At 42.4% G+C, this 12,534-nt stretch overlaps 1 protein-coding gene across 3 annotated transcripts in view; it reads left to right on the top strand.

Moving 5' to 3' along the window:
* Positions 1-10,222, top strand: part of LOC145337538 (lysosomal thioesterase PPT2-A-like) — a 32,739-nt gene extending 22,517 nt beyond the window's left edge. For all 3 annotated transcript variants that reach the window (XM_080182330.1, XM_080182328.1, XM_080182331.1), the window contains exons 8-9: positions 471-525; positions 4,799-10,222. In XM_080182330.1, the coding sequence (XP_080038456.1) occupies positions 471-525; positions 4,799-4,942 (199 nt within the window). In that variant the 3' untranslated portion in view covers positions 4,943-10,222. The remainder of the gene's footprint in view (positions 1-470; positions 526-4,798) is intronic.
* Positions 10,223-12,534: the final 2,312 nt, after the last annotated feature.

Raw genomic sequence — 12,534 nt, 5'->3', positions numbered from 1 at the left:
TCCTCTTCTGCCGTCAATCGAGAATTACATCAATTAAACTCCAGCTTCAGATGCTTCAGCTCACCACACCAGGTAAAGAATACTCAGCAGTTTGATCCATGAGTCACAGAAGGTAGAACACTACCTCTGATCATAACAAAAGACAACTTATTTTAATATTCTAGCTTGAGAAAATGGAAAAGATTTAGTTTAACCCCAGCTGGATGGCACTTCAGGTAAAAAAAAGACTAGAAAAACATGGCACTAATGATTATTATTGATTAATTAATCAAAGCACAATCAGAGCTGGAATAAGATCAATCAACCGAGAGAGATTAAATACAAAATGACTTTCAATAATCAAAATTAAATCAGGAATAAACTATAAGCAGTGAGTGTAGACCTCAGGCCTACAGCTCCCATTGTTCTGTTTCCAGCTGAGTGTTTCACTTTAACAGAAATCTCCTTCTGACAGATTGTTTCTTTTCCAGTCATTTTGGATTTTACGATGAGAACGAGACAGTGGTGGATATGAGACAGCAGCTGGTGAGTTTGGGCAGCCACAGCACTGAGCTGTGGGGAGGGGGTGCGGAGGGAGCGAATGGAGATTCCCAGGGATTCCCTGTCTGTAATGGGATCTTACCCACCTTTTCCCCAGAATATTCCTTGGCCATTGGAGCCTTTAACAGAATTTCTAAAGTTTCCTCCTGCTCTGTTATTCTGCAATAACCATCTACACTACCTCTAGGTGCATATTTAATTCCTTCACCTGTCCCATCATTCTCTCTCCTCGCTTTGCCAAATCATCCTTTTATTCATTTAATCATTGCTGCCCTTTGAATGTTAGGAGGCTGAAAATGTCTTCCTGCCAAAAATCAGGGACATTGGTGAATAGAATGAAAGTTAAATTAGACAGTACAACACCACCACCCCATGGCTGTAAATGGTATTGCAGGAATAAAATTAGATTTTAAAAAAATGGTGCAGCAGCTCCACCTCATGGCTTCTGGTGATACTGCAACAACATGTTTCTCTGTTCAATTAACCAGTGGGTAATATAGAATAAATATAGTTTACTTGGTACAACAGCGCCACTTGTCAAAAACAGTAAAACTAAAACCGCAAACTGTCTACAGATTTATTTCTAACCTTGTAATTTCTAAGAATCTTTATGTCATTCAGTAAGAACGGAGAATTTGGTGGGGGGGGGGGAGAAGACCATTTTGAGTTAGATCAATTAAATTATTTCGTTGTCGGGGCTTTAGTCACTACTTCACTGATGACAAATTTACAGGGTTACTCTGCAACAATATTTATTAAGTGTTGGGGAGGGGGAGAGGATAAGGACAACTTAACATAAACATCTTGATCATGGAGCAGCACTGCCACCCGGTGGCTGAAAACGATATTGCAGAAATGTATTTTCGCCCTGCACTACTAGTTGTGGACACCTGGTGGTGCTATTGTACTTTTTTAATGGATTCTGGTTCACAATTTACTGGTGCAGACTGTGCCAGAAAATGGCACCATTAGACTGTGTAGATATTTGTTGTTGTGAACTAAGAAAACTAACATTCTCCAGACGCTGGAAATACAAAAAAAAATAAGCAAAACGCAGGTGAAACTCATTGACAGAAAATTAGCAGGAGAAACACCCGCTCCGCTCCCTACGGCATATTTTCATTCAAGCGTAGGAGATGCAACGCCTTTCATTTTGCCATTCTCACCATCCGCGGTCCCAAATTCTCCTCCTCGGTGAAAGTGATTTTTTTTATCCTTCAAATTCGTCTACAGTATTCACTGCTGATGATGTGGTGTCCCTAAATGTAGATTGCCAAATACACATCTCTTGTTCTGTCTGCGAACATGACCTCGCGCTTCCAGGCGCCTGTCCTTTAATTCCCTGTCCCAATCTCACTGTAACTTTGTTGTTTTTGACCACCTGCCACTGGTACAATGACCCGGAAGCTTTAGGGACAGCATATTTTAGAAAAGTCAACATCGAGTTCAACAACTTTCAATTATAAATATTGTCCTTTTTTCATACTGAACCTATTGGCGATGACTCTGTGATTCCTATTTACAGCCCCTTTAGATGCATTTTTTTTTACTTTTCTGTTTATCAGCTCATTTTGATTTGCAGCCCCAGCCCTTTTGTCATTTAATCTCTCCGTCCTCCACCTTATCACTGATCTTGCATTTTATTATTTCCCTTTCATTTACCTATCTCTATACATTCTTATTTCTTTTTCATCTCTAACCTTTGTCCAGTTCTGACAATAATCTACAGTCAGGAAACATTCTCTCTAAGCAGATGCTGCCGGATCCGCTGAGTATTTGCGGCATTTTCTGTTCTTATTTCGGATTTCCAGCAGCCGCGGTATATTGTTTTTACTGCAGCTTCATGTGATCGGCACTGAATGATATTTGGCCGCAGTACCGCCGATCGGCAACCGGTGGAGGTGTTAGAGCGCATTTAAAATTATTCTCAGCGCCGACTGTGGAATAATTTATTGGCCGCAGTACCGCTTATCGCCAGCCGGTGGCGGTACCACAGCGTGTTTTAAATTATTGTCAGCACCGACTGTGGAATAATTTATTCGCCGCAGTACCGCTCATCGCCAGCAGATGGTAATATTGCACTGATTATTAAAAAATGAACTGGAAACATTGCAGAATATATAAGAAGAACAGTGGAAAAGGGGAAGACAGTCATGGAATTATAGTTTAAACTGGGGGCTCTTTACTGGTCAGTGCAAAATATTGCAGAACAATAATGGGAACACAAAGTTGAGAGAAAGAAAGGAAACTTGGGATCTGTTATTTTGGGAATTCCCCCAAGGGAAACAGCTGAAAACTTGAATCTTTCCTCATGAATAGTGAAGACAGCCAGTTCGCCCTCACCACCACCTCAGTCGAACTCTCTGCTGCATCTATGTTGTTAAACTCTTTGTTCAATGTACACTACTGGATGTGTTAAACTTCCTCCTGATAAGGTGTGGATAACAGGTACTGAAGGCATGTAACATCTCTGGCTCTAATGGGTTCAAAAAATTCTATGTCCATTTTGAGCAAGAGGTCAGTGAGAGCTGCCCTCCACCCTGAAGCCCTGGATGAACCTGTATCTGGGGTCACCACTGCAGATGTCAGAGTAGCTTTCTTGAAGGTCAACCCATGGAAAACAACTGGCTTGGATGGATGCCCAGATGTGCACTCAGATTCTGTGCAGATCAGCTGGCAGAGATATTCACAGACATCTTCAATCTCTCTTTACAACAATCTGAGATCCCCATCTGCTTCAAGAAGATGACCATCATCCAGGTGCCTAAGAAAAAGCAACATGCCTTAATGACTATTGGTCGGTGGTTCTGACATCCATCATTATGAAGTGCTTCGAAAGGTTAGCTGTGGCATGAATCAATTCCAGCCTCCGGACTACCTGGATCCACTACAGTTTGCCTACTGCTGCAACAGTTCCACAGCAGATGCCATTTCCCTGGCCCTGCACTCAACTCTGGAACACCTAGATAACAAGGACACCTATGCCAGACTCCTATTTATTGACTACAGCTCAGCCTCCAACACTATTATTCCCATAAAACCCATCTCCAAACTCTGTGGCCTGGGCCTCAGCACCTCCCTCTGTGACTGGATCCTGAACTTCCCAACTCACAGACCACAGTCAGTAAGGATAGGCAACAACACGTCCTCCATGATCATCCTCAACATCAGTACCCCAGAAAGCTGTGTTCTCAGCCCTTACTATACTCCTTGTACACCTTTGACTGTGTAGCCAAACAATTCAATTTTCAAGTTTGCTGATGACATCACCGTAGTGGGTCAGATCTCAAACAATGATGAGACAGCGTACAGGAATGAGATAGAGAATCTGATGAACTGGTGCGGCAATAATAATATCTCCCTTAATGTCAACAAAATGAAGGAGATTGTCATCGACTTCTGGAAGTGTAAAGGAGAACATGCCTCTGTCTACATCAATAGGGACGAAGTAGAAGGTGTTGAGAGCTTCAAGTTTTTAGGTGTCCAGATCACCAACACTTCAATTCTCTCCATACACTTCTCCACCTCTCTAACCCTCTCTCCTCCTTTGAAACACTCTTTAAAACCAAGAACACCGATCACCTGTCCAGATATCTCTTGCTTTGGCTCAAAGTATATTTTTATATTCTTAGCATCCATTTTTGACATTTAATTGTGTTATAAATGCATATTGTTGCTGTAATGAACGAATTGACCTTGGAGGAATACTGGGTGAGAGAACAGTGGGCATTATAAGATAAAGTAGGCATTACTCTCTCTAAATGTTAGACTGGGTTTTACCTGGTCCCTACCCTTTCCCTGGTTCAATGTGCTTTGGGGGACACCCTGTGAGCTCCAGCCTGGGATTTAGTGCTTTGGTGAAAAAATGCTTGGCACACACAGTGTGATAGAATTCATTTATATTCCCCCAAAAGTGTTTATCCCTCAGCTTTCTGAGGGGTAACTGCATGAGACCAGTGACTGCAGTTGCTAGGAAAGGTATCTGATGGAGCTCAAATGTTTTATTTTGTGTGTCCTTCCTATTTCTGAAGACACTGACCTGTGTAGGCTGCTGGGGACAGTGTTACTGGGTTGACTGAGAGGCAAGGAGCAGAGTTCTAGGGGTAAAATAGCCTCAAGATTTAATCTAAGTAACAGACTGAATGGGGAGAATCACTGCTCTGTCCAAGTTTAACAATATTTATTCAGAACCATGAATAATGTGTGATGGTTATACTCTCTGAATGAAATAAAACTTAATCTTTCTCTTTCTATCCAGGTTTACATCAAGGACACGTTTGGCCTGAAAAGTCTGGATGCCAGGGGGGCTATTAACACTTTTGTAGTAAATAATGTGCATCATACAAAGTGGCACTCCAACCGAACCGTGTTCGACAACTGTATCATTAAGTGGCTCACGTAAAAAAAAAGAGACATCCATCTAGTGAGGGGCAGGCGAACTGTGAACCGGGTGCATGTAGCAAACCAAACTGAACCGACAAAGTAAGGTCTTCTGCAGCTAATGGGAAAGGGGTGGTCTGGGCTGGGGGTCCAGACCTGGAAGTTTGTTCCTGGGGGTGGGGGCAGTTTCAATGCAATGACAATCGAAACTGGAGGCTGATCTGAGAGACTGGATCTGACTGGGCAGCACCAGTGGTTGTTTTAGTTGCCTCAGTGTGTGTGATGTCTGGGGGGAGGATGGGGAGGAGAACAGCACCATTCACTGATGAAACCCAAAGCAGGGAAGAACCCACTTTAATGTTGAGAACTGGCATAAAGTTTACAAGTTTTTTTTTAACCACTTTTCCCCTCCTGTTCCTCATTGAGAGGGGAAGCAGGTAGGGAACCTGCTCTAATGCTGCTTTCTAAGGTGAATGTTAACCATGTGCTTTGAATCTATACAAACCAATTTTCAAATTGATTTTAAATATGAGATTAATACTCAATGACTACCTCAGATATTCTGCCCATTGATTCTGAAACAAAGACTCACAAAAATAGAGTGGGCAGGCTGAGAAGAGGCAGGCAGATCTTTGTGAAGGATGGGCATCAGACCATGAAATAATCTGCAACCCACCCAAGTCTTTTTTGTAAATCAACGCTCTGCTGGCTCCTTCTCAAATACCCGCACTGGACAGGTTAATAAACACTGGACAGGTTAATCCCTCCTGCTGCCTCCTTCTCAAATACCCCCACTGGATAGATTAATAAACACCCTCCCCACTGGACAGGTTAATCCCTCCTGCTGCCTCCTTGTCAAATACCCTACTGGAAGGTTAATAAACACCCCTCACTGGACAGGTTAATCCCTTCTGCTGCCTCCTTAAATACCCAGTGGACATGTTAATACCTCCTGCTGCATCCTTGTCAAATACCCTATGGACAGGTTAGTAAACACCACTCATTGGACAGGTTAATATATCCTGCTGCCTCCTTAAATACTCTTTGGACAGGTTAATCCCTCCATCCCCCAGTTATTGGCTGGTTTTCTCCTGTGGGATTCAGTGGGTGATTTTGACTCTCAATCTTTCCTGTTTTGAGTTTTTGTCTCCTCCCTGACAAAGTTCAGTATCTGGTTTGCCTCTGTTCAAAGTTCGCTTCATCCTCAGCCATGCCGGCATCTAATCATGTAAAGGGAAATGTAAATGTTTTTTGAAAGGAAGAAAAGTGTTTTCTATATCTAAACTTTTAAAATCATATTTCAAAGGAATAGTTTTGAATGAAGGAACTGGGTTTTTAAGCGTCATATATCTGAGATTTTTGTCTTTTATATAAAATTGTGGAAGGGTATTAAAGCAAGTAAATGGTGGACTATTAACAAGTAGCGCATGCCTCATGGATAGGAGGAGACCCAATATAGGCGATGGGGTTAAGTTGGGGATTGGGTTTGCAATGAGCTGCGTCTCCCCAGCAGGTGGTGCTTTTGCTTGAATCTCATCACTGCCAGCAACCATCCAAAAGGGATATTGCAGGAAGTCAATTCCATTCCCACCCATCATTTTAATTGTGTTGAAGAGATAATGCGTGGACTGTCAGTTTTATAAACATTGTTTGAGTCTCTTAGAACAGTTTTACAACTTATTGACACCACCAACCTCAAACCTCTTCTGTGTGTTTGTCAAAACGTTTGGGGACTGGGAATTATTGCTAAAATCTGGGCAAGCAGCAGGCTCAGTTTTATCAGATCTCCATTTGCTCATTCACTTTAGGCCCCTTGTGGTGTCATTGTAGCGCCAGGACTTTCTACAAGAAACTGCTCAGGTTACATTCATAACTTAGGCTGCTGGTCCCATGTAAGTGACCTCTGAGGGTGAGCAAGAGATGGCAGAAAGTGAATGGGGAGAAGAGTGAGCTGTGTTGCTGTAAGGAATTACCGCACTGGTTTCTTCATCAATGTTTTCTAAGCTGGTGTCGCTGGGAAGAGAAACAGAAGGGAGTGAACATACAATATAACAGTATGGGAAATACACTGAATATCATAGAACCTCTACAGTGCAAAAGGAGGCTATTCAACTCACTGAGGCTGCACCGACACTCTGTGTCTTACCCAGGCCCTCTCCCCGTAACTCTGCATATTCACCATGGCTAATCCATCTACCCTACACATCTTTTGACACGAAGGGGTGATTTAGCATGGCCAATCCACGTAATCTGCTCAACTTTACTGTGGGAGGAAACCAGAGCACCCAGAAGAAACCCATGCAGACATGGGGAGAACATGCAAACTCTGCACAGACATGACGCAAGGCCAGAATTGAACCAGGTCCCTGGTGCAGCAGCAGTGCTAATCACTGCCACTGTGCTGCCCCTGGGATATAGGTGCTGCTGGCCAGGCAGGCATTTGCTGCCCATCCCTACTTGCTTAATCAGGCGAGGCTGTCACAATACATCTACTAATTGAATCAGTGATTTCTCTTTTCAGGTAAGCTTTTCATTTTTATGATCATAAATATAGTTTATTTTAATGATGCGACTTGTTAACCTGGTTGTTTACAGACAAAGACTTGGGTTTTAACTAGGAATGTGTGAGAAGAAGGCTACAAATCTAATTTGTTTAAGCCACGCACAAACTGACTCAAGTAGATTGTTTGACCAGAGTTTTTGTTTAGATCTCTAACCTGATGCCAGTGTTGATTCTTCAAGCTGTGTCTTATCTCAGAGTTGCATCTTTGTAACTGCAGCAGCGTGTTGGCTGATGAAAGATCATCCATCTGAAATATTGGATGTTTCTCTGCAGATACTGCCCGACATGCTGAGTATTTCTAGCATTTTCTGGTTTAAGTTCAAGCGCATCTGTTTGATGTAGCTTGTACATAGGAACAGGAGGGAGCCATTAACCCATTCAATGCAGTCATAGCTGATTGATGCCTCTTCTCCACTGGGTCTTTTTTTAAGTTACTGGAGTGTTCAGACAGTGATGGATTCTGGAAACATTATGTTTGATTTGCTTCACATCTTTGGTTAACTTAACCCAGTTCGCTGCTGTGAACAGCTCAGTTTGCTATCTGAACGGCACCTTTGCCAGTTTAAAATAATATCTGCATACGAACAGTGCATGGGGGAGTTTGAAGAGTGCTGTGCACCCATAATGATAACCCTCAGTGTCTGATTACTAATCCATTTACAGATACATAGTGTTTACAGTTCATGTGATAAAAATTAATTCTTGTGGAAGAGAGAGAAACAAGCTGAGGGATTTTTTTTACTTCCTGTCACAATTAATATCTAAACATGGAGAGCAGCAGTTTAATTTGAAAAAGTGTGGGTGAGAGTCAAACAGGGCAATATACAATATTGTGCGTTCAGTGTTCCTGTATATTTTATAAATACTCTCGTTATTCAGACTCACTGGCAGCTCTGTTTCCAGTGTTTCAATAGCATTTTAACTCTCCATTCTTAGTCATTTGATTAATGTTTCGAGTTAGATTTGTGGGAGCTGCCTCTAAGTGAGCAGTGTCTCTCGGGTAGACTTTTTTCAGGAGTGGCTGCACGCTGCACGTGAGACCTGCACTTTGCGATATTTGTGTTCTTTCCATTTGTAACCTTTGGACTCTAGAAATGTTTAGCATATTCACCTTGTTTAGTAGAATGGAGACTAAGGAACCCATGCTCAGCACTGCCAGCTGGTATTATCACAGGAATAAGCCTCCTCGAGGTTTTACTGATAGTTCTTTCCCATTTTTATCAGTACTGTTTGTTGAGCAGTTTCAGTGATGGTCTCAACTCCTCGGTGTTGTACTCCTCACAATTGTGGTCATCTTTTATTCAGGTTGAACAATAGCACGGGTTTGTTATTGAAATCTTAGAGTACTGATTAGTCAATAATATTGATCTCAGAAAGCATAACTGGTGTCTGCTGTTTTTGCTAATTTATTTCAGTACGATAGCAGTCAGCTGATGTTGTGGGATTTTCTTTGTTTAAAGTAAAGGGCAGATACTTCAGGTTGAACTGAAATCTAGATTTTTTATCTTCAAAATCCAGGTAGAAGAAGCTCTCACACCTGGGAGCATCCATTGGAAATGTGAGCATAGCTGCCTCTTTTTAACAGCATTGTAATCATGTTGACCCATCACCTAGACCATAAGATATAGGGACACAATTAGGTTATTTGGCCCATCAAATCTGTTCTGCCAGTCAATCATTGCTTATAAATTTCTCAACCCCATTCTCCTGCTTTTTTCCCCATAACCTTTGATCTCCTTACCAATCATCCTACCTCTGTCTTAAATACATTCAGTGACCCGGCCTCCACAGCCTCCTGTGGCAATGAATTCCATAGATTCACCAGCCTCTGTCTGAAGCAATTCCTCACCTCAGTTCTAAAGGGTTATTGCTTTACTCTGAGGCTGTGCCCTTGGATCCTAGTTTCTCCCAACTAATAGAAACATCTCTCCCATGTCCACTCTATCCAGGCCTTCCATTATTCTGTAAGTTTCAATGAGATCCCCCCCCCAACAATACTTGTCTGAAACCATGACTGACAACCTGCTGTCAGGTGCCCATTGTACAAACTCCTGTTTGAAAACTCCTGGGAACACTCAGCCTTTCTCCCTCTCTCTCCCATAGACGCCAGGAACAGGATACATATCTTTACGCAGACTTTCATAAAACGTTTTCTGGTTCTGAAACTGCTGCATGTTAATGAGAGATGGGAAATGATCCTCAAATATGTCATTTTCAGTTTTATTGATATTCAATAAATAGACAATAAGATCATTTCCCCGCAACATACTCAGTGTATGAATGCAATGAAAGTGGGATTATCCATGACAATAGTTAACTCAAAGAGCAAATTGTCCCTTTCGATGTTGATTTTGAGGGTGCAATACATCCCCAGTCTGAGAAGATTGACTTTGCCATTCGGTGATAGGCCGGGCCCATTGTCTGAGACAAGTCAATGCCTGCGGTGCCAGTCGTGATCTGCTAGGATATTATAGACTGTCAGGCTGGCATCAATGTAGAGAGGGGCCCAATGTCAGATCCAGATGAGGACTGGCTATGTAATTCTGTAGAATGTTAGCTGTCATAGCTGAATAAAACTGAGAGGTAAAAGTATTGAACCAGATTGAAGAACATGTACTGATTATCAAAAAATTGAGCTTTCTCTTTAATTGTTGGTTCTACCTTTCTGCGGATTGTTTTGTAAATTATTCCAATGCTGCCTCATTCTTCTACTGTCCAATAAAAGTATTTTAAAAAATAGTGTGTGACTAGTGTGATTCAACCTGACGTCAGTGGGACATTAACTGTGTTTCAGGCCGTTACTCATCCCCTGCCTCAGGGAGCGGGTGGCCAGCTAGAGAATGGGTAAATCAGGGTGGTTTAAATTAATCACTCCACTCCTGTCCGTGACATGAGTAACATCAGCAGCAAGTGCCAGAGAATGGCCACCTCCAGCAAGAGAGAATTTACGCGTTTTTCTTAGACAGTCAATGATATTACCATCAGTGTGTCCTCCACCGTCAACATCTTGGACCATTGACCAGAAACTGAATTGGACTAGCCATATAAAAGGGTCATCTGGACTCGAAAGGGCTTTGGCAGCTCTTTTGTCTCCTCACAGATGCTGCCAAACCTGCTTGAGGTGTTCCAGCTTTTTTATCTATTAGCCATATAAATACTGTGGCTGTGAGAACAGGTCAGAGACTAGGATACTAGACTAGGCAAGTAACTAACTTCACGATAACCCAAAGCCTGTGCACCATTTACAATGTACAAGTCAGGAGTGTGATGGAATACTCCCCACTTGCCTGGATGAGTGCGGCTCCAACTCAACACAACCAGTTGGGCTGTATTCCAAGCAGTATTTTTGAACATTCTGGAGAGTTAATACAACATAATCTGGGGAAAGGCTGGTGACATAGGCTAATCATGACTCTCCTATTAAAGAAGAGGGAACAACTGTCACTTAAACATTAACAATCAATCTCCCTACTCAGTATGAATTGCAAGATCTTTGCCAATAAAATATCATCCACTTTGGAGCATCCATAAAACATCCCAGACTGATTCTTCATTCCCAAATAGGCTGGCCAGTTTTGTGCCTTCCCTTCTCTGAAACAGGAGAATGTGCTTCACAAGTGAATCGTTGATATTTATTCAGCATTTTCCTCTGGATTTGACATGCATTGTTTAAGTAAAGTTATTGACTTTTTGTAAGAGATTGCTGCCAATCTTCCACTTCAAAGGGCTGCTTTGCAACATCTGCCTTCGGTTCAACCTGTTGCTCTGAAACTTTAGCCACCTGATTAAGAGGTTAAGAGGTAACTTGGTGGATGTCTTGCTGGGTCTGCTGATGGGCCTGAATCATTTATCCATTCACTTGTCCAGGTTAGACATGATAGGGATTGCTCTTGCTGCCTCCCTGTTTCACACAGCCTTGTCCATGCTAGATGGCCCAGGAGAAGGAGCACTTCTTCCCCATTCACAGTCATGATGCTAGATTCCGCATTCACCGTATCCAAGTGACATCATCATCTTCTGAGTCTTCTCATGATATGAAGTCTAATGTGAGTGGCCAGTATAGGTGCTCACAGAAGTGACAGTTCTTGAGTCAGTTGATACATGACCTCAGACTTCTGTATCTTTTTCCTGATGGAAGAAGGTGGAAGAAAGCATATCCAGGATGCATGGGGTTCTTGATTATGCTGGCTGCTTTTCTGAGGCAGCAGGAAGTATAGACAGAGTCAATGGATGGAAGACCGGTTTGGTGATGGACTGAGCTTTATTCACAACCCCTTGTAGTTTCTTGAGGTCTTGGACAGAGCAGGAGCCGGACCAAGCTGTGGTCTGTTTCTATGGTGCATCTGTAAAAATTGGTGAGAGTCATAGTGGACATGCTACATTTCCTTAGCCTCCTGAGTTGGTGGGTTTTCTATATTGTAGGATCAGTTTGAAGGGACCAGGACATGTTGGTGATCTGGACACCTAGAAACTTGAAACTCTCAACCATTTCACTTAATCCCCATTGATGAAGACATGACAGACCTTCACTACACTTCCTGAAGAGGATGACTATTTCTTTCATTTTACTGACATTGAGGGAGAGATTATTGTCATTACACCAGTTCACTAGATTCTCTATCTCTTCCCTGTACTCTGTATCATCATTGTTTGACATCAGGCCCACTATGGTGGTGTCATCAGAAAACTTGAAAATTGAGTTGGAGGGGAATTTGGCTACATGGTTATAGGTGTATAAGGAGTATAGTCGGGGGCTGAGGACACAGCCTTATGGGCTGTGTTGAGGATAATCATGGTGGAGGTGTTGCCTCTCCTTACTGATTGCGGTCTGTGAGTTAATAAGTTTAGGACCCAGCTGCAGAAGAAGAAGAAGCCAAGCTCTAGGCCACAGAGTTTAGAGATGGGTTTTGTAGGAATAATAGTGTTGAAGGCTGAGCTGTAGTTAATAAATAAGAGTCTGACGTAAGTGTCTTTGTTATCCAGGTGTTCCAATGTTGAATGTAGGGTTAGGGAGATGGTGTCTGCTTGTGGACTTGTTGCAGTGATAGGCA

Source organism: Carcharhinus amblyrhynchos, unplaced genomic scaffold, assembly GCF_965287045.1.
Source record: "Carcharhinus amblyrhynchos unplaced genomic scaffold, sCarAmb.v2.hapA scaffold_52, whole genome shotgun sequence".
In the NCBI taxonomy this organism is placed as follows: Eukaryota; Metazoa; Chordata; class Chondrichthyes; order Carcharhiniformes; family Carcharhinidae; genus Carcharhinus; species Carcharhinus amblyrhynchos.
The sequence above is the reverse complement of the archived record's forward strand: the minus strand, read 5'-3'. Positions and strand labels throughout refer to the sequence as shown.